The sequence below is a fragment of the Terrapene carolina genome, unplaced genomic scaffold (genome assembly GCF_002925995.2).
Source record: "Terrapene carolina triunguis isolate 2854851 unplaced genomic scaffold, T_m_triunguis-2.0 Scaffold449, whole genome shotgun sequence".
NCBI classification, from domain to species: Eukaryota; Metazoa; Chordata; order Testudines; family Emydidae; genus Terrapene; species Terrapene triunguis.
The window spans coordinates 788,261-809,702 of record NW_020664800.1 but is presented as its reverse complement, the minus strand read 5'-3'; the positions used below and the strand labels follow the sequence as shown (position 1 = coordinate 809,702).

At 56.4% G+C, this 21,442-nt stretch overlaps 1 protein-coding gene across 1 annotated transcript in view; it reads right to left on the bottom strand.

Moving 5' to 3' along the window:
• The window catches only part of RGS3 (regulator of G protein signaling 3), a 198,025-nt gene that overhangs the window by 147,189 nt on the left and 29,394 nt on the right, over nt 1-21,442 (bottom strand). Inside the window, exons 2-8 of the mRNA XM_026658479.2 lie at nt 20,181-20,231; nt 16,301-16,359; nt 15,239-15,333; nt 14,149-14,217; nt 12,559-12,619; nt 7,350-7,440; nt 3,431-3,498 (exon numbers count right to left, since the gene is read on the bottom strand). Coding sequence (XP_026514264.1) covers nt 3,431-3,498; nt 7,350-7,440; nt 12,559-12,619; nt 14,149-14,217; nt 15,239-15,333; nt 16,301-16,359; nt 20,181-20,231 — 494 coding nt within the window. The remainder of the gene's footprint in view (nt 1-3,430; nt 3,499-7,349; nt 7,441-12,558; nt 12,620-14,148; nt 14,218-15,238; nt 15,334-16,300; nt 16,360-20,180; nt 20,232-21,442) is intronic.

The following is a 21,442-nucleotide window of genomic DNA, read 5'->3' as shown; positions in this document are numbered from 1 at the left end:
ATTCAGTATTCCCTAGTCCCTTCTCTGTTGATGTGGCTTTTGTTCCTGCTGCATTCTTCAGCAGCACAGAGCACTTTGTTATTGCAAGGTTCTCACAAACACTTTGAGGATGTGTAAGCAGCATTTCACAGGCCTCGGCTGCACAAGCTTCACTTCAGTAAAAAGATCTCGTACGCTAGTTTAAAGATACGGGAGGAAAAGTGATTCTGCTTTAGGAAACCAAGGAAGAATTTGTTTTCACAGAACACACACGCACAATACTGCTTTGTGTTTACAGGGGGCGGGGGGGAAGTACGACCCAAAGCTTGGAGGTCAGTGGCACCCATGGTTTAATTTCAGAATTAAAGGCACAGCAAAACTCTGACTCAAGTCAGACGTAGAGTGCAAAGCTGGATTGTGTGACATGGCCTCTTTGCACACTGCAGCAGCAGCTCCCAAGGAACCCCTGTAGAATGCAGCTTAACAAAGCAAGAAGAAAGCTCCTTTCAGCTTCCTCCACGGGGCAGAAGTGAGGCAAGGCTTCAAACCCCAACCAAACCGAGGCCCCGGAGTCACTGTCACTGCAGCGTGGCCTAGTGGCTGCCACAGAAATCCAAACACAAGTGGGTGAGAGGGATTTTAACTAGCAGAGGACAGCTCTGCACAAACACAAAGGGCTTGCTTTGAAGTCACTAACTAAACTGGCTCGGCAGTGTCTAGCCCTGCTAGCCTGGGGCCACGCTGACTGACAAGCCGCCATTCCGCCTCCCCCAGTTCGCCATCTTTCAGGTCATTGGTGACTGTGACAGTGTTCATTCTTACAGGGCATTTCCCGGAGCCACCCATCCCCCCACCATGCTAGAAAAACTCCAGGGGGGTTGAAAATATTTACTGGAGGGAGCTCCACTCCGGCCAGCGCCGGCTGAATTTAAACCCTGCCTATGTGAGAGGAAGGGAGGGAGAAAGGGCACTGGGTTGGTTTGTCTAGCTCAACCTACGGTTTAAAACAAATAACTGAGAATGTAGCTGAGGGAAGCAGCGAGGCGAATTTGGCACAGATCAATCACAGGGCCGGTTGGGCCCAGTTTCCGACGTGGGCCCTGTGTTTGTGTTGCTGTTTCCCATCCTTGCCCCTCCTATAAATCAAGAGGCCTCAGTCTCAAGCACCCCGTTCAGATGGCAAAGGATTTAATGTAACATCCACTGGAAAGACGTAGGGTGAAAACGCAGCATGTTCAGACAAATCAGCAGGTGTCCGCAGGAAGGGCCCTCTCAGTGCAGCGTAGCACGGACTAGTCCAGGGCTGGCAAACTACGGCCCAGGGTCCACATCCGGCCCTTCAGACATTTTAATGCGGCCCTCGAGCTCCTGCTAGGGAGTGGAGTCGGGGGCTTGCTCCGCGCAGCTCCCGGAGGAAGCGGCACGTCCCCCCTCCAGCTCCTACATGTAGGGGCAGCCAAGGGGCTCCGCACGCTGTCCCCGCCCGAAGTGCCGTCCCCGCAGCTCCCATTGGCCAGGAACCACAGCCAATGGGAGCTGCAGGGGTGGCACCCGTGGACGGGCCAGTATGCAGAGCTGCCTGGCCATGCCTCCACGTAGGAGCTTTAGGTGGGACATGCTGCTGATTGAGGTAAGCGCCGCCCGGAGCCTGCATCCCTGACCCCTTCCCATGCCCCAATCCCCTCCCACGCCCCAGCCCCCTGCCCCAGCCCTGACCCCCATGCTGCCCCTTGGTCCCAGCCCGGAGCACCCTCCTGCACCCCAAACCTCATCCCCAGCCCCTCTCCAAGAGCCCACACCTCCAGACAGAGCCCTCACCCACCCAGCCCGCACCCCAACCCCCTGCCCCAGCCCAGAGCCCTCTCCCACACACTGAACTCCTCATTTCTGGACCCACCACAGAGCCCACACCCCCAGCCAGAGCCCTCACCCCCTCCCACACCCCAAGCCCCAATTCCGTGAGCATTCATGGCCCACTGTACAATTTCCATACCCAGATGTGGCCCTCAGGCCAAAAAGTTTGCCCACTCCGGGTCTAGTCACACAGCTCTGGCTCCTTTGAAAGTCTTTGGAATGAATCACTCCTCTCCCCGAGCTAGAGCAAAGCCTCTCCATGGCCTCCGGGCTCTCCAGCACCACCCCATAGCACGCGTGCAGGGAAGCACAGGCACATCCCCACATTGTCAGGTAGCTTCCCCATGGAGCGCACGTCGCTCATGGCCTGTTTCCCACAGATCTCACCTTCATGGCCCAATCCACACTGCAGCTCCAGCCACTCTAACCAGCTGCAATTCTCCCATCTGACCAGGGCCGGCTCTGGCTTTTTTGCCGCCCCAGGCAAAAAAGCCTCCGGCCGCCCCGGGGGGAGGGCGGCGAGCCCCGGCGGGGACTCCGCTCTCCCCCCGGCGGCCGGGGGGAGGGCGCCGGGGGCAGGGCGGCGAGAGGGCGGGGAGCCCCGGCTGGGGCTCAGCTCTCCCCCCGGCGGCCAGAGCGCCAGGGGCAGGGCGGCGAGCCCGGCTGTGGCCCCGCTCTCCCCGGCGGCCGGAGCGCCGCGCCGCCCCCCCTCCAGGTGCCGCCCCAAGCACCAGCTTGGTTGCCTGGTGCCTGGAGCCGGCCCTGCATCTGACCTGGTCACAAGGGGTGGGGCGTTGAGTCCACGCTGGAGTCTTTCTGCCTTGCACCTACACCTGCCACGCCACCCAGCTAGGTACATACCAGTGCATCCTGGGAAATTTGGACCCCATCCCATAAGACCCCAGCAGGGGACAGAGTGCCCAGGAGACACACATACCGCAGCAGTAACAGTGCACTCTGGGATGTCCTACTACATAGAGAATGGAGGGAGGGGGGCCAAGCAGCCTGGTTACATGGCCAGGGGTCCAGTTCACACAGCAACAAAACAGAGTGCTGACCCTAGGCCTGCAGCTGCCATGGGTCCTGGCTACAGACCATGCTGCATGAAGACACCAATTGCGTTTAGAGTCACTAACTGCTTACAAAATCAGCCTATATGCTGGAGTGTGGACAGAGCCTAAACAGAGAGGAGACCCCCTTCCTGGCTGCAAAAGGAGCCACCATGCTGTGTTCAGACACAACCTGCCACAGAGGAGCCACACACACTGCGCTCTCTCTCATGAAGACTTGCCCATTGTGCTTTGTTGTATATAGCAAATGGAATTCTGGCTCGTCTCTGTGTGTGAGAAATCATCACAGGCCCACTCATTTCACGATCCCATTCTGAATCCCCTGCTCAGCAACGCCAGACTTTCCTCTCCTCCCTGCTGGTCTCTGCCCTTTCACTCAGCCCTGCTACTGTGCAGATGAGCATCTTCTCCTGCCCCGCTCCTGACCTGGGAACAGCCTCTCCCGCCCCTGCTCCCTGGGTCACTAGTGCTGTGCTGCAGGCATTGGGCTCAGCTTGTCAGGGCAGCGCTGGCCCTGGCACACCTACCTTGAGCTGCTCCATGTTCTCAGCCTCCTGGTTTCCCAGTTCAGCCCGCTGGCTCGCCAGTGGTGGCTCTAGAAGGCAACAGAAAGAGCATGTCACATAGGCTGCTCTTAGGCACCACGCAGACGCTTCTGCCTTTAACAGCGTCTTCTCCCTCTGCACAAAGGCCAAGCACCATGAATTCTATGGGGGCACCAGCTCCAGACTGGAACATGGCAGCATTTCCTGTGGTTATTCGAAGACCCAGGAATTCCCTGTTGATCCACTGAGGGTGGCATGATGGGCAGCTGCCACGTGCCCTTCACACACATTGCCCTGCGACGGTGTCCCAGCCCAGACCCCACTCTGTGCACACACCCCCGCAGCACATCTCCCGTCCCAGGCCTGCTCCACTCCTGCAGACACCAGGCAGCCCCGCAGGTTAGAGCCAGGCAGGATGGAGAATTCAGCAAGGGCCTGATCCAAAGCTCACTGGAGCAACAGGAGGGAACCCATTGATTTCAGTGGTCCCAAGGCTGGCGGCTGCTAGCCCAAAGCTGGAGAGCTCGTGAGATGCAGCAGCAGCAGCAGCGTGTGGTGACAGGCACAGCGAGTGGGAGAGACAGGGAGGAAAGACGGGCTTGTGTCCCCAAGGAGGGGGGTGGATGCCCCCTCTCTATGGGTCACCCAGGATCTCTCCTGTGTACGTGCGAACATGGCCCCATTACCACAATGTCTGAGTGTCGCTGGGTCGGGAAATCCAGGCTGTGTAAAGTCAATATGGCTGCCAGGCCCCTCCTCCTCCCATGAAGTGGCCCTGGGCTGGAGGGCTGGACTTTCCACAGGAGAGCTGGGAGCAATCGAGGTGTGAACAGCTCCTCTGCCTTCCCCCCAGTAGGGGAGGAGGAGCTGGTGGGGGTGGGGTTGTCCCAGATGGAGAGGAGGAAGAGGAGCTGGATTCTCCCCTGGCTTAGCCCCTGAAAAGTGTGCAGGAGAGGAACTCCCCTCCTGCATGCCCCCTGGGCCCAGCCGAGGAGAGACGGTGCTCCCCAGTACCCGCTGAACCACCCCAGCACCTAGTGACGTGCACCGGCCGCCCTTGGTAGGAAGGGAAGCAGCTAGGAGGAGCCATGCCAAACAGCCCCCGCACACCCCCAGCCTGCTCCTCAGATTGCGCAGAGCTCCTGCAGGCTTGCTGGCTCACGGACAGGCCACCTGTGTCTCCAGGGCTCCTCAGGGGACAGCACAAAGGAGGGCTACTCCCTCTCCTAAACAGATTTACCTGGGACTTTCCAGAATATTCCAATCTGCCCCTCAGAGCAAGTGCAGCGAGATGCAGCCTGTCACACTCCCTATGGATGTAGTCCCTGCTGTGAGTGCAACCGTAGCGCTGTCCTTAGCTACAGCAAGCCGGGCGCTGCCTCCCTCGGGCGTTCTTCTGCCTCCGCAACAGCCCAGCATTGCTACAGGAGCCAGGCGGCCGGGGGAACTCAGGAGTGTGATGCTGGCAGAGCAGGTGCCAGCTCATGTCATGGTCCCCATGCCTCAACCAAACACTGACAAACACCTAGCTGGAATCAGTGTTAGGACTGTTAAAACCGGTATTAGGATTATACGAATGTGCTCAGTGTTTAGACTTTACTGAATGCTTGTGAGCTGATGCCGGCATTAATCTCACTTATAGCTTCTGTATTTCCCAGTGTAAGGTAATATGTGAGCATTTGTATTGTGAGCCTGTGACTGTGTAAATCACCGGATGGGGAGAGACATTAACTAGTGTGAAGGGCCCATCTCCAGCAGAAGGGCTTACGTCCTGCCCAACAGGGGGGCAAGGTCTATTAACCCCAGACAGACTATTGCAGGGACATTAAAGAGGACAAAAGACTCTTTAGTTGTCCTGCTCTGCCCCCCCCCCCCCCCCCGCGAAGATGAGTCATGCAAGTGAGTTCCTCCCATCAGCTGCGTCTGCCACTCAGAGCACATGGGAGGAGGGGGATAAACAGAAGGAACTGATTATCTCTGTGCTGCTTGGACTCTGCTTAGCCTGGGCTAGCCCTAAAGGTCATCTACAGCTTGTTCATTATAAAAACTTCCATTACCTTTTGAAACTGCAGGTGGTAACTCATTTGTACATGTACATTTACCTGCTTTAACCTCATAAATAGCTCTCTTCTTTCCTTTTCCTAGTCATAAATCTGTATGTCGTTTATTGCAGGATTGGCTACAAGCCTTGTCTTTGGTGTGAGATCTAAGGTGCAATTGACCTGGGGTAAGTGACTGGTCCTTTGGGTCTGGGAGTAACCTGAATATTGCTGTGATTGGTGGGGTAAGGGACCATCCATCACAAAGGCAGGATCCCCTGGCTGGTGCGACAGATCAGGGTACCCAAGGGGACTGTCTGTGACCCTACATTTAGGCTGAGGAGATTACACATGATAATTGGTTGGAACTCACAGCCAGGGTGGGGTTTGTGGCCTGGTTCCTACCAGTCTGCTCTGAGGTTGGTGCTCACACTCTGTCCCTGCAGGCAGCCTAGCAGGGAGGTTCAGAAGGAGCTGGGCTCAGAGCCAGGGCTGGCACCCTAATGCAGTACGGGGGCTGTGAGGTTATTGTGCAGTGAGGAGAGCCTGGGCTGTCCCAGGAGCCCCATTAAGCACACACTCAGGGCAGGTAGCCTGTCCCACTTCTCACACACTAGCTCAGTGAGAGCTACTGTGTGTCTGTCTCCTCCAGCAGGACATCGCATCCCAAGCTTGCAGTGTAGCTGCACCCTGCGTGGCCTTCGGAGGGGCAGAAGTTTCCCTTTTACCCCTTCCTGGAGAAGGCCAATGCTGGATTTTGGGCCAGCAAAGCTCACACACTGGGCTGGCTCCAAGGCAGTTTGGGGTCCGAGTCACCAACATCCAGTGATATGTCATCTACTAGGGAGCAGGAAACCCATCCCAGCAGTGAGCGGCCTAAGGGACCAGGCGATGGAGCTGCATGAAGCCCTGCAGGATGGCCTGGGGGATGTGATGGCTCCGCTGTCCATCCATCCTGTGTTTACAGTCCCAGTTTCTCACATGATGCCCTAACACCCAGAGCCCTTTCAGAGCACCTCAAATGTCCCGGTGTTTCATGTCCTCCATCCGCGCCTTGGCTCCAGACGTCCTGCCATGCCACGCAGGATTCCTGCCCTCTGCCAGGGCCCCCGCGGGGGGTGTTAGGGGAGTGGCAGAGCGAGCACAGACACTCCCAGAGTGAACGCTAACAACTCTCCTTCAGCTACCAGAGAAGGCCCTGCCCGAGTGACACGCCCAGCAGCTGCCAAGGCCGAGGCTGACAGGGCGAGCCCAGTGCACGGTGGAGTATTCTGCACCCCTACAAAGTGGCCTGAGTGTTGATGACAGAGTCGCCTCAGAGCCAGGGGTCTGGCCTGCTGTGGGCTCGCAGCCCCGGGCGTCACTGGAGCCTCAGGAGCACAGCTCACAGGACGACAGCTGGGAACGGTTCCCTTTCTGCCACACAAGGGAGAGCCAGCGGGGCAGCAGGTGCAAGAGGAAAAGGCTGCGGCCCTGGGGCTGCCGTAGGCTAAGCTGGGGAGAGGAGCAGGCACCTGGGGTGAGGGGGTGGTTTACTGCCGCAAGCCAGGATGTCTGGGAGCCACTGGGCATTGGGCTGAGTCACACTGAACTGGCAGTACTGCCTGGAGCGCGGCAAATGGAGGCTTCCAGCCAGGCCCAGCTCCATGCAGCACAGGCAGGGAGTCTCCCCTGAAGGCCCGCACAGGATACCTGGAGGCCAGCTATAGGATGGGGGCCTCTGCTAATCTGCTCTCCACTGAGCCTGGCTCCACACACTGCCGGGGGGGAGGAGGCAGGGCATGAGAACCCAAGCCGCTCCCATGCTCTGCTAGCTCTTGGGACGTACCACTCCCCAGAGCATGCTGCTGAGGGGGACCCACCTCTGCTCTGCTTCAGACGCCGCGTGGCCACCTTCAGGTGCTTGGTCCTGCCCAGGTCCTCACCAAGGAGATAGTACCAGCCGCTGACCTCCTAGGGCAGAGAGAGGGAGTGAAAGCCGCAGAGCTCATGCTCAGCAGGAAAGCGTGTCTGTGCAAGGGCTGTGAGTGCAGGGCGCTGGCTGAGCAGTGCCTGCCCGGGGAGAACACAGAGCAGGTATGAAAGGCACCCTCTGCACCCAGCACGCCCCAGCCCAGTGTCAGCAAAGTTGGTGGCCCTGGGCCCTGCGTCCACAGGGCTGCCAGAGGGGCCACCAGCAGCACCATTGATTCCCGAGGCTGAGCCAGCCCGCGCACAGGGGCGTGTCCTAGAGCAGACAGGGCCCAGGTGCCCTGTGTCTGCACTGGCTGAGCTCAGGGGCTGACATGTGAGCCGGGCACTGCAGCAGAAGGGAGGGCGCCTGCCTGGCTCACTGGCACAGGGAGTGCCAGGCAGCGGGAGCACCGTGGAAGGAGAGCGTGTGAGACGGGAGGAGGGATTCCTTAGAGCGAAGGAGGAGCAGGATGCAGCAGGTGCAGGGCAGGACAAGAGACTGGGAGCTGAGGGTACAGGGGGCAGCTGTGGTGGGGGTGTCAGGGCCCCACATCCCTTGCTCAGATCCCTCTCCTCACTGGGGCTATTTCCCGCTCTGTTCCTCCCCGGCCTGCCGGTTGCTGGACCCAGGTGCAGTTTGGTGAGAGGAAGAGCAGATTTTCCACCTGCTCTGACTTGGGAACAGAAGCAATGCTTGTGCTCAGCCCTTCACGGGGCTCCAGCCATTAGCATGGAAAGGCCTCAGCTCCAGCACACACTGGCACTCTCACAGCAAGCCCGAGATAGGGTCTCACTTGCTGGCCTCCCTCCCGGGGGCAGGGCTCCCCCACTGCCCATAGCCCCAAAGGGCCATTCCAGCAGCTGGCCACACACCCCCGTCCCCTAGCCACGCTGCCAGCACCAGGGGCTGCTATGGGGGTAGGGCCTGGAGCCACTGTATTTTGCCACTTCACTGTCATCCAGGGTGTCTGGTAAGAAAGTGGTATTCCCAGGTGGGTTTCTAGCCTCATTATGCAAAAGGACCATATCAGAATGAGGAGCAGGCCTAGGTCACCAGGAAGTGCTGACCAAACGTGCTGCGGCGTGACCTACGTGAAATTAACCAGTTGTTCCGGCCCGGTCCCTCACTGAAATGTGTCTATATTGCGTGTGCCCCATGCTGGCAGTCTCGGCAGGTGGCCAGTATTCTAACCCTACCACCAGAGGGGTCATCTGCAATCCACAGTGAGTGCCTTCAGCAGTGCAGGGCGGGCAACACCAGGGCTCTTTCACCACGTCCCACGCATGCTGCGGGCCAGGCTGGGCAGGGCATTCCCTACACCAGGGACAAAGGGTTTGGTTAAAGAAGAGTCTCAAATCAGTGGGCAGGAAACTATCACTGAGAGTTTCCTGAATTACCATGCAGAACCCCGAAGACAGCTCAGGCCAGCCACATAAGGGACAGCTGTGTGTTCACAGCATCAGCCTCCAGATCCTGCCTCTGTGACTCCAGGATGTGTGTGTGTTTGTGTGTGCACACCTGCCTCTACCCATACAGTCTGGAAGTCACAATTAGCCTACGGAACTCACTGCCACAGCTTAGCAAGATTCAAAAAAAGATTGGACTTTGATATGGATCAAAGTACCAGAGTCACAATAGGAACTACTAAAGACTAAAACACGAGTTTGAGCGGGGACATGAGCCCCCTGTTTCAAGGCATGAGCAAGCAGATGAATAGATTCGCAGATGTTAAGACCAGACATGATCATCCAGTCTGATCTCTTGCATAGCACAGGCCAGAGAATCTCGCCCAGGGATTCCGGCATCAAACTCATCCATTCCAGTTGAGCTAGAGCACACAGACATGCCCAGTCTTAGTTTAAAGATGTCAAGAGACAGACAATCCATCACATCCCTTGGCAAGGTTTTTCCAGTGATGAATTACGCTCTATGTTCAAAATGTACACCTCACTTCTAGTGTGAATTCGTCTGGCTTCAGCTTCCAGCCACTGGATCTTGTTCTGCCTTTGTCTGCTTCATTAGATCTAGATTAAATCTGCTCTCAAATCTTCTCCCTGTACAGGGACTTAAAGACTATGATCAAGTCACCTCTGAACCTTCTCTTAATAGACTGAGCTTGTTTGGTCTCTTGCTACAAAGCAGGTTTCCAGACCTTCAGACCTTCTTGTAGATCTTTTCTGAACCCTTTGGATTTCTCAATGCCCTGTCTGAAGTGTGAACCCCAGCCCTGGACACCGACACCAGGAATCAATCTCTAACTGAGGGGGTTCAGATGACGTTTCCTTGTGGAGTAGGGTTACCAGATAGCAACTGTGAGAAAACGGGACAGGGAGTGGGGGGTAATAGGTGCCTACATAAGAAAAAGTCCCAAAAAACAGGACTGTCCCTTTCAAAATGGAACATCTGGTCACCCTATTGTGGGCAGGTTATTCCAGAGCCACCTGTTGCAGGATTCTTGCACCTTGCTGGTGCTGGCCACTGTCAGTGACAGGACATTGGGCTGGATGGATCTCAGCCTGATCCGGTCTGGCAGCTGTTGGGTTGCCTGTGTTTCTCAGGACCCAGAAGTGGGGATCTGTGGAAGCCATTTACTTTAGCAGAATTGCTGGTTTATTTGAGGAAGAAAAACTCAGTAGATTCTAAAGCTGTATTACCATGGAAGTGCCAACAGGTGGCAGCACTGGGTTGACAGAATCCCCCTGCCCCCCAGGCGTGGATGGAGTGGGCAATGATGGGAAAGGCAGGCAATGGCCCAGCCATTCATGTATTTTCTCCAAGACACTGAATGACAAACTGCAGCAGCTGAGAGAGGGGCAGCAGGCGCCTCCCCCACCCTTCCCCGTCTGGTAACAGGATTAGTGTGAGTGCATTTCCACCAGCAGGGGCCAGAGCCAACATGGGCATCACTGGCTGGGAAGGGTGGGTTAGTGCCACAGTAACTCTGCAGTACCACGCCCTGATGCTGCCATGCTGGCCGTGAGTTAGCCCGAGGGATACGGAGCAGCTAACAGCAAGGACAGCCAGGGGCGGGGAGCCGACGGGGACAAGATGGGGGTTCGAACACAGAATGGCTCAGATCCGAGGCCAGTCTAGCCCAGTGTCCTGTCCCACAGCAGCAGATGGGAGATAAACTACCCCCAGGAAGGTGGCAGCCTGGTCTCCAGTTAGGGATTGGGTTAAACACGGAAACAGGAGGGTTTATCCCCTTGTTCCAATACTCTTCTTTTCACATTAACTGTTAGCTAGAGACGGGGCTCTCCCAGCCTGGGACACCAGCTCCCTCTCCTCCCCAGCCTGCACAATGCTGCACCCTCAGCTGGGGCTCGGACGGCTCCCCCCATCTGCCATGCCCTGCTGTAAGCACCTCACTGGAGCCAGCGCACTCACACACCTGATGCCCACCTGCCCCCCTCTGACTAGCCACGGTGCCCCATTCACTCTGCCCCTCGCCTTGCCTGCTCCCCACAGCTGGGCACCCCAAACCGGTGCCACTCCTGGAAATAGAATTCTGACCCGCACTTTCCTCACCTATAAAATGGGGCTCCATGGGTGGTGAGTTCAACACCCTGACCTCTGCAGAGCCCTTGGGGACCGAGGGGCGGAACGGACCGTGGAAGTGTTATTGTGTTGGGCTTCAGAGGGTTAAATCAGTGCCTCGACTGGCCACCTGGCCTCAGACAGGGCTACAGAGCAGGGGCAGTGTGCTCTGGAATGGCTATGCCACTGAGCAAACAGGCTGCCACAGTTAGCACCCAGCACCTCTCGCCCCACACCTGCCTGGGCCAGTCCCAGCAGAGCAGTGTTCTCTGCATGCTGATGGCACAGCAGCCTGGAGGGCAGCAGGAGGGCACCCGCTGGGCCCGGCATGAGGGGGCTGGGAGCCACTGAAATACAGCTCCCCCCATCCGCTCCCCCGGCCGGTCGACAGCTACACACAGTCCGCAGGGCCCCAGGCTGGTGACGTCGGGAACGACCAGCCTTGTCCACTGAGCTGTGTCCATTGCCCAGAACCGGTGGTCAACCGCCAAGGCCAGCACCATCTCTGGGCTACCCCCTGGGCTGAATCATGCTTGGGTGTGGGCAGAAGGGTCAGGGGACTGCAGGTCCCGTGAGATGGGCTGGCCCTTCCCGCGTGCCTGGGACAAGGCTCAAAGATGGTAGTCTCAGCAAAGGGCTGGGAAGGAGCTTTCGCCAGCTGGGAGAGGGAAGGGCCCATCCCCCTGGGGGCAGGTCATAGCGTTCCCGGGGCCTCCAGGAGGTGGGGAGACAGGCATTGCTCTCCCCACCATCACCAGTGCTGGGGCAGCTCTGGCCAGGGTGAACACAGTCACTGATCTGCAGATCAGATGGGAAATTTGGCCCCCAGGAAGCACAAAGGCAGCAGGATGCCCCAGGCCGGCCCCAGCAGGGTTTGGGGTGCTGCAGGAAGGGAAAGCAGAGTGCCTCTTCTCCCTGGGTGCTGCACACAGCCCCATTCTGGGCAGGATGGGCAGCACTTGCATTCACCAGCCACAGGCCAGTGCGCAGCCTGGCACTCCACCCCGGGGCTGCTGGGCCACCCAGATGGGCCTCACACAAACAAGACCGGGCGGCCTTGTGCAGCCTTGAACCTGGACTGCTGTTTGGCCAGAGCAGCCTGTCCTCAGTGCCAGCAAGCAGCAGATGGGGTCCCTGTCAGCCTGTGCCTCCAAGGTGAGCAGGTGCCACTGGCCGAGAGAGTCACCACGACTCCTTCACTCCCCTGGCCCTCCGGCTCCCCACCTCAGCAGCCTCACTGCGCTCTCCTCAGTCGAGAGGGCAAGGAGGCGCCTGCAGGGCAGGGAGGCCGTTGTCAGACCAAAGAGAGCAGCTTCCTCCGCCCACCGCAGAGCTGGGTATGTGCTCATCACACTGTCGGAAATGCTCTCTCCACTGGAAAACAACCCCCAGCTGTCACTTCCAATCCGCTCTCCTGCCAGCCTCCCGCAGAGGCCCTGGCGCCCTCACTCCCAGTCGCAGGGCGCTTCACCCAGGAGGCTCTGCCAAGGGCACTGTGCCTCGGACGGGAGGACATCGCCTCCTCCCACATGGCGCATAGGAAGGGCCCAAACTCAGTGTGCGCCCACAAGGGACTGTACCTTGTCTGGGGTCAGGAGCGACTTCACGCCAAAGCTCATACAGCCGATTAGCTGGCTCTGTCTGGAGAAGGAATCAGAGAGCAGGGTTAGCGTCTCCCCTTAAACCCTCCTTACCCCAGAGACCCGGGGCAGCTTCCCCACCAGCATGGCTCCCGCCTCTTCCTTCCGCCAGGAGGGCCTGGCTCCTGCAGGAGTGATGTTAGCACAGGGCTAAGGAGACACAGAGCTACACACCTCCTCTCCCCCACACATGCACCTTTGGGCTTTCTGTCCTCTCCCTGAGGGCAGGGCTTTGCAGGCAGCAGGAGCCCCCACTGCGCTGATCTCGCCAAGTCACCTTGCACTTCGGTCCAGCCCCTCCTGTGTTTGCTCCACTCCGCTCGCAGTGTCACTCCAAGGATGGTCGTGGCTGGATTCCCACCCCAGACAGCCATGTCTCTGCCATGAGACTGGCACAGAGGGGCAGGGGCTTGGAGGGTAGTTAAAAAAGCTAATGATCCTCTGGAGCCAGGCTGCACCGGCATGCCAGTGTTGCTGCTTGACACCTGCTGGACATTTGCTGTTGAGACAGAGGCAGCTCTGCATGCCTGGGTATCTGTCCCTGCACAGCAGGGGGGCCCTGGAGAGCCCGCCTGGCATACTGGCTTGGGCACTACATGGATTTGCTCGGAGACCAAAGCTCTCCCAGCCCTTTACAACACTGGCATTTGCTGACAGCTGCCATGCAGGGACCTGAGACGGAGCGTAAATGATCCACCAGGACTTTTCCTTCTTTAGTTTCTCGGATACTTGGAGGGCTGCACCATGTTTGCATCTGGGCAGAATGTGCATGCACCTAACTCAGCATGGCATTAGCGTGGGCTCCAGCATTGGCTGCCCCCAATGTGATGTCTGATCCTGCCCTTTTTGCCAACATCACCCAACATGACTCTGGAGGGGGATGCTACTCAGTGGCCTCGGAGCTGGATGTAGCATGCTGAATATCTGGACTGGTTGCACCCATGGCCAGCACAACTCAAAACAGGCTGCCCATGTGCCATGCATGTGAAGGTGCACGCAGCATCCAGGGTGGGCACCGAGCCATTCCTGGGCTACCACCAGGCATCGGTGTGAGCAGACGCTGTGCACGCTTCCCCTGGGCTAACTGACCTCTCAGCAACATTACCTACAAGCCTGTGCAAAATGCTGCCCCGGCCCCAGCAGCGTCTGCTCTTGGAACTGCAGTTTGCTTCAATGTCAGCCCAGCAGCAGCCCCAGACCGCCCGAGGTCACGGCCAGCATCCACAGCTTCCCAGCAGCACCCGGGGCCCAGCGTGCAACACAGAGCACCCTGAGCAGAGGCGTGTGCTGAGGCCGGTGTGCAGACGTGCTTCACCCACCCCTCACAAAGCAGCCACATCATGCTCTCGCTCTACCTACGTGACACCCACTGACGCCAGGCTGGGCCACGAGACTGAGGCTCCGAAGGAACTCACATGGAAGTGGCCAGAGCAAATGGTATTTTTATCCCTTCTCCAGCCTTTCCAAACCTTGTTAAAGAGACGGCTCAGCAGCATTCCAACCCCAGCCCCGTCCTGGCAGTGGCTTTACCTGGAGTTTCTTTCTTGGTTCCAGACTGTAACCAGAAGACGCTTTTGTTCATCTTCTTCTTGAACGGGGCTGTAACAGAAGCCAGAAAGGACAGGATGAGAGCACCCATCGCCACCGGGAACACACACCGAGGGGTGGGGTTAGTGTTCCTTTAATGCTACAGCTATGCCGCATCCCCCATTCCCGGCCCCACTGATTCCTACATGGAGCTTCCCAGCAATTGCCATCAATGGCAGTCTTCTCAAACGAGCTACTGTGCACTAATTTACTAAAATTAATGAGGCTGCAAGCTCCAATCCATGTTTATTACATAACGAAGAACTTGAGGGCCATGCTGCTTGCATGGTTAAACAAAGGAGACATTTGTTATTGACGAGCTGTTGCAAGGGGAGGTGAACTCTCCTGGGCAGGTGCTGAAACACAGCTCAGGTTGTTTAAGGACAGACACATGTTAAACATCAAAGGAAGAACACCACAAAAACACTATCATTCATACTCCTAAATAATCACTCTATGCCGGACTGAATATTTCATGAGGACAGAGATCCGAGAGAGGCAGGTCTGCTAGAAATAATGAACTCCACCAAAACACGGCAAGCCGCCAGCCCCCTTCCCATGCAAGGACATGCTAGAGCTTTGGGAAATCCTTTTACCTTCCTTGTTCATACTGATCCACCAGATCGTGGCAGGCTCAGGGTCTAGGAAATGGAATGTTTTCCCCGACTCCATACGGACGCATAGAAGCTACCAAATAAGAAACTCCAAATGTGCAGGAGTATTGCTGTCATGCTGTGTAGTCACAGCTTTGTGAGCTTCAGCAAAGCTCTGTTCAAAAGTTCAAGGCATTTCAGCTACAAGAAACAGCAAAATAATATCTGTCACTCCTCATTTCAGTACCAAACCTCATCATGCATGAGGCATGTTTATTGAAGCTAACAGTGAGTAAACAGGGGATCTTGGCCACGAGAGGCTAAGGCAGCATTTGCCACAGTTCAGATTCTCTTCCAGCTCCATTCCGAACACATGCCCCGTTTGGAACACAAACCAATGGAAGGACAGGATGGTGCCACCTCGGACCCTGCATACTCACAAGAGAAAGTGCTCGTGGAAGATGGGATTTTTGCTGTCTGGAACAGTCTTGGTTTTTTGCCTGCCTTTCCGATCAGTATCTGGTACTACAGACATCTTGATGTAGAGAAACAAACAGCACATTAGCCATCTTTAAGCAAACACAAACTCGCCACAAACCCAGCAATTGTCTAGTGCTAAGATCAGAAGACCCACCAGTCAGCTTTATGGATGGCTAAGTCTCAAAGATCTAGTTTGTGCTAGCCAGGTTTTTAGGTCTCTTTGCATTGACCAGGTCTAGCCACAACATTACAAAGCTCCTTTGGGCAACGTGAAAAGGAGAAATTCTTCCTTAGCAATTCAGAGAACCCAGTGTTTGATTTGCACAAATATTCCTAGCCAGTCTTTGGCCAAGTAAAGACACGCACACGCACACATGCACACACACACACACACACACACACACACACACACACCTACCTTCCTCTGAGACCCGCGTTAGAATCAGAGGAAGTAGAGATGGAAATGACCTACTAAGGTGCTGTCAATTTAACCAGGGCTGCCCAGCCCTGTGCCCTACAGTGCAGTTACTGGAGTTTGTCTAATGCTGATCATTCAGTCTCATCCCTTTCCTTAGTCTGCATGATGGCATTGGCTTGCCAAAAATGATGAGCGCTGACAGCCACAGACAGAGCTTTCTCCTCTGGCTCCCACGTTCTCTGCCAGTAATGATTCTGTGACAACAAATTCTCCATCGGAGGGTGCCACAGCCCCCAGGTGCAGTTAGCACAGTGATGCACCCAGCACCTGACAGGAGACTGGCTGTCTTAGTTCACCTGGTGCAGGAAAGTTACTCAGCAGCCGGTAAATGCAGGGATGGGGGCGGGGGAGTTCAGGACAAATGGGCAGGCACAAAGCAAAGGTTCTGCCCCGATTTCTGTGGAGCCCCAGAAAGGGACAGGGAGAAGATGGAAGCCCAGCTGCATGCCTGGGGGAATTCACCCCAAAACCAGAAGGGGTACAAAGTGGTCACATCCTCATCCCCAGCTGAATCCAAAGCCCCTGGGGTGGCAAGAGAACTCACCTTCACATAGGAGTTGCATGTCCGGTACTCTTTTCCCATCAGGCCTTTTGCTTCCATAACTGGAAAGAAAATGAAACGTGGTTGAAAAGAGACAAGCAAGGTGTCTTCCCACAGCACTGCGCTCGTGCCCTGGGGTCGGGCACTGAAAGCCGGGCTCCTCCTTGTCAAGCCTGACTGGCAGGATTAACCCAGAGCTGGCTTACAGGACATGGGCTGGCAGCCTCCGCGCCTGGCAGGCACCTCCCTCCCCTGAGGGCTCGTGGGGCACAGGGGGATTGCAGAGAGAAACGGCTGAGGGTTTTATTTTGAAGTAAAACTGTCCTATGAACCCATGCGTCTGCGGGGGAACTTGGAGCAGATGCAGCCCAGCATCCAGCTGACAAATCGCATTTCACCCGCCTGACTTCACACAACGCAGGGGCTACTGGCGCCAGGCCCCGGGACCAATGTATCGTCAAGTTCAATAGCAAAGGCCAGAGCTCCATCTCTGCTCCGCCTCTGCGAAACCAGCCTCCTGCACTGACTGCAGTGGCGATGCCCCGTCTGTCCAGGCGGGAGTGAAATGAGAATCCGGCCCCAGCACACAGAGATGGTAATGAGACTGTTCTGTACATGAGGCGCTGTCAGAGCTGTGCCCAGCCAGGAGCTGCCGTTCAGAGCCCGGCCTGCTATCTTACAGCCGGAGCTTTGCATCTGCCGGGGGGAGGCCTGGGTTCCTCTAGGCCAGGATCAGACTGTCACAAACAGCACAGGAGCAAAGGGCTTGCAGTAAGACCCCTCTGCTGCACACACTCCTAGCTTTCCACTACAATATCTGGGGCTGCCCCTTTCCCAGACGCGAAGGCCAGGAGGGACCATTACGATCAAAGCACAGGCCAGAGCATCTCCCCCAGGGATTCCGGCATCACCCTGGTTATGCTAGAGCAGATCTCTCTGAAAGAGACGCCCACCTTGGTTTAAAGAGAATCTACCCCATCCTGAGGTGAGTTGTTTCAAAGGTTAATCACCTCCTCTGGTAAAACACCTCCCTTATTTGTAGTCTGAATTTACCCAGCTTCAGCTTCCAGCCACTGGGTCTCCTTCTGTGTCTGCTGGTTAAGGAGCTCTCTAGTCTCAGAAAGCTGCTCCCCTCGTGGGGATTTATACATTGGGGTCATGTCACACACTAACCTCCTCCTGGTTAACCACATAGATTGAGCTGCTTTAACCTCTCACTGTCAGGCAGGTTTCCGGACCTCAAATCATCCTTGCAGCTCTTTTCAGAACCTTTTCCGATTTGTTACCATCCTTTTTGAAGTGTGGAGCAAGTTCCCAGTAACAGACTCACTCCGGACCAGCCTCCAGTCAAATAAAACATCGGGTTAAAGTTTGTGCCAGACTCTTGCAGCCATTTTTAGGGTCAGAACAACCATCCCTTCTCCGTTGTTCTGTAAACCCTAACTCCACCCTTGGAAGGAGGCTGGACACCGGCCCTGCACGTCCCAGGGAATGCCAGCCTGGAAAAGGATGAGGAGCACGGACCCAGGCCACCCTGATGAGCTGGGTCATGCAGCACCTTTGCTAGGGCCAGCACCAGCTATAAGCAATGGAGCTTCGGCCAGGCGCCTTGGGGAGCCAGTTCTGCTAACAGATACAACTCTCACTGGCTAGGTACCCAGGCTACACTTCCTCTCTCATCACTGCCCACCCACAGTAGCTCTGGGATTCCCCAGCCCCACTCCATCCCAACACGGCTCTGGAGTCCATGGCTCACTGCTGGCTCAGGGAGTTCCCAATCGCTGCTCCCCAGCTCCCCTACTTGTCTTGCCATCGAGGGCAGCTTCTCCGTGGGCACAGAGATACCTTCTGCAGAACATGTGGGTGTTTCCTGGCTCCATTTGCTACCATTCAGACTGCCCAGCTCAGCCCCCCGCACAGATCCACAGCACCTGCCCACAAGGCTAGGAAGCTGAAGCACACAAAGGCTGGGATCTGAGGCAAAGAGTGGTTCAGTGGTTCCCCGAAGCGCACGCAGCGAGTCCGTGGCATGAACAAGACTGAGCCCACTGGCCTGAACTCAAACAAGCCCCTCTACCACTAGACCATCCACCCTCCTGTCTGCTGTCAGGAGCGCTCCATGTTCCAGTGTGCCGGACCCCGGCCCTCCTACTGCGTCTGCTCTACTTGCACATGCATGTTCAGATCAGTGGGCATCTCTCCGTGTGCGCTATTAACTGCCCCAGGCCTTCCCCATAGGCTCCGAGGAGGCCCCAGCTAGCCACAGGCCACTGTTACCATCCCAGAGGGGAAGAAGGGTTGGGTCTCCTGTTCCTTTCCCTGACCCCTGCGCCTTTTCTCCTCTGCTCTTCAGAAATTAAATGTTAAAGTTAAATGCATCGCCACACAAGGTCAGGAAACACAGCAGGCCAAAGGAGATAAATTAGGTCAAAACGTGACCTTTTGGCTGTTTGTGAGCCACAGAGAGCCTGTCGCTTGCTGCGGTACACAAAGCATTGGGGGTTAGTTAAGACACTGGAGCCTTGTCTCCCCCAGAAACCAAGTGTTGGGCTCCCCACAGGGGTAACAGGGCAATGCCCTCACCAGAGTGCCCAGTACACATATCTGAGACCTCCAGTGACACCAGCAAAGGCCATTTGTGACAAATCTTTCTGTCCTTCTTTATGCCGCATGACGAAGCATCAATGACCCAAGCCCAGCTTTCTGCAGGTCACCTTTATGGTTCTGCAGCAACCTGCGCTCAGCCCCGAGCTTCTGGGAGCAGTTGCTTTATGTGAGGCTTTCGACACTGCTGCTGTGTGTGAAGGTGTATCCCGCAGAAGTACCAGCCATGCGAGCTGGTGAGCTCACAGCACTGCAGAGCCTCTCTCAGTCGCTGGGGACGTCGCTGTGCGTTTAATTGGATGGGACCCTGTTTACTAAGGTTTTCAGGCATCTAACCATGCAGGTAGGTGCCCACTGGGATTTTCCAAAGTGCCCACGCAGGTGAGGCACCTCCCCCCCATTGAAAGTCCAGGTGTCCAGCCGCCTTGGGGACTTCAGCCAATCACGGGTGAGCTCAGGCTGACCCATGGGCTCCAGTGGTTACAAGGGATCCATTATCGCGCTCTGGGCATTGCAGGCTCCTATGCTGCCGAACCAGACTGCTGGGCATTGTGGGAAATCAACCCCAGCCATGGGGCCTGGAGGGAGTGATGGGCGGGATCCCCATGCTGCGCTCAGGAGCCAGCCGAGGGTCACTCAGAGTCGCTGTTATTGGAGATTTGTCCTGTGCCTGCTAAAGGGCTCGGTGCAGCCTGGCGTGCAAAGCACAGCCCTGCCCCCGATGTGCCGCAGAGTGGGCCGGACGGGCTGGGCCGCCTAGCAGGGGCGACGCTGGGCGCACCTTGCGGCAGCATCACTGGTGACTCACTCAAGGACACCGCGGGAGGAGTGAGGCTCCTGCCAGCGAGCAGCCTGCCTGGGTTAGTTAGGAGATCTGGCTGGAGCTGGGTCCCGGAAGGCAGAGCCAAGCCCGGCTCTCCCTCTGCCTGGGTTAGGTCAGGGCAGCAGGACCGGCACCAGAGTCAGTGCAGATCCTCGCAGGTGAGACCACACAGATCACCCTTCGCACAGGTGAGCACATGCCCGTGGGGCGGTGCTCTGTTCCCCTCTAGCATGGCTGGGCCCCAAGCAGAGGCTGGGGAGCTTGCGGCAGCCACTGCTAGCAGAGCCTGCTCTTTCCACACCAGCAGCCCCAGGTTCAAGCCCCACTGCTGAGCCAGCCTCTCTGGGGCTAACGCTGTGATCTGGTACAGACCGCTACAAAGTGCCCTTCTCGTGAGCTGCCCCTGCTCCTGGTGACATGGACTGTATCCTGGCACGCCCCCCCGGCGATACTTACTGTGCAGCACAAGGAGCCTGCCCTGCATGTCGATGGACAGCTTCAGCTGACCTGGGCAAACAACAGGAGAAAGAGCAGATGAGCGACTGGTGCAGATCTCATCCAGGGAGATTCCCTGCCAACTATGCCCCAAAAGCCAGCCTGGCTGGGTGCAGAGGGACCCCTCAGTACCCATGGCTCTGCCCTTCTGCCAGCTTCACTCCAGCCACTAAACACCCTGGCACCCTTCCCTGCTCTAACAGCATTTCAGGGGCTGCTGCTCGGTGAGATGCTGCCCGTGTAGAGGAGCCTGTGGCAATGGGGAAGGGCTGGGAAAACCTGGCTCCTGGAAAGGATCTGTCTCACTTATACACACTGTGACGGGTTGCATTACAGAAACCCCCTTGGGAGCTGCCACCCGATCTGCAAAGACTACCCCTGCTCCTGTTTTCCCTGCCAGCTCAGGACTCCACTACCCTGTCTTGCTGAGCCAGACACTCCCGTCTGCTGCAAAACAGACCCAGGGTTTGAATCACTTGTCCCAAAGCTGCAAGTTTACCTGAAAACAGCTCACAGAAGCGTGCTTGTCTTTAGCACTCAGATGCCCAACTCCCAATGGGGTCTAAACCCAAATAAATCCGTTTTACCCTGCATAAAGCTTATGCAGGGCAAACTCATAAATTGTTCGCCCTCTATAACACTGATAGAGGGATATGCACAGTTGTTTGCTCCCCCAGGTATTAATACATACTCTGAGTAAATTACTAAATAAAAAGTGATTTTATTAAATACAGACAGTAGGATTTAAGTGGTTCCAAGTAGTAACAGACAGAACAAAGTAAGTCATCAAGTAAAATAAAATAAAACGCGCAAATCTATGTCTAATCAAACTAAATACAGATAAGTTCCTCACCAGTTCCAGAATGCTCCCTTTTACAGGCTAATCTCCTTTTAGCCTGGGTCCAGCAATCACTCACACCCCCTATAGTTACTGTCATTTGTTTCAGTTTCCTTCAAGTATCCTGGGGGGGTGGAGAGGCTCCTTCTTTAGCCAGCTGAAGACAAAATGGAGGGGTCTCCCACGGGTTTAAATAGACTCTCTCTTGTGGGTGGAGACCCCCCCTCCTCCCTCCTATGCAAAGTCCAGCTCCAAGATGGAGTTCTGGAGTCACCTGGGCAAGTCACATGTCCCTGCATGACTCAGTCTTTACAGGCTGAAGCCATTGTCCACATGGTATCTTGCATGTCTCCAGGAAGACTTCTTATGTGGATTGGAGCATTCC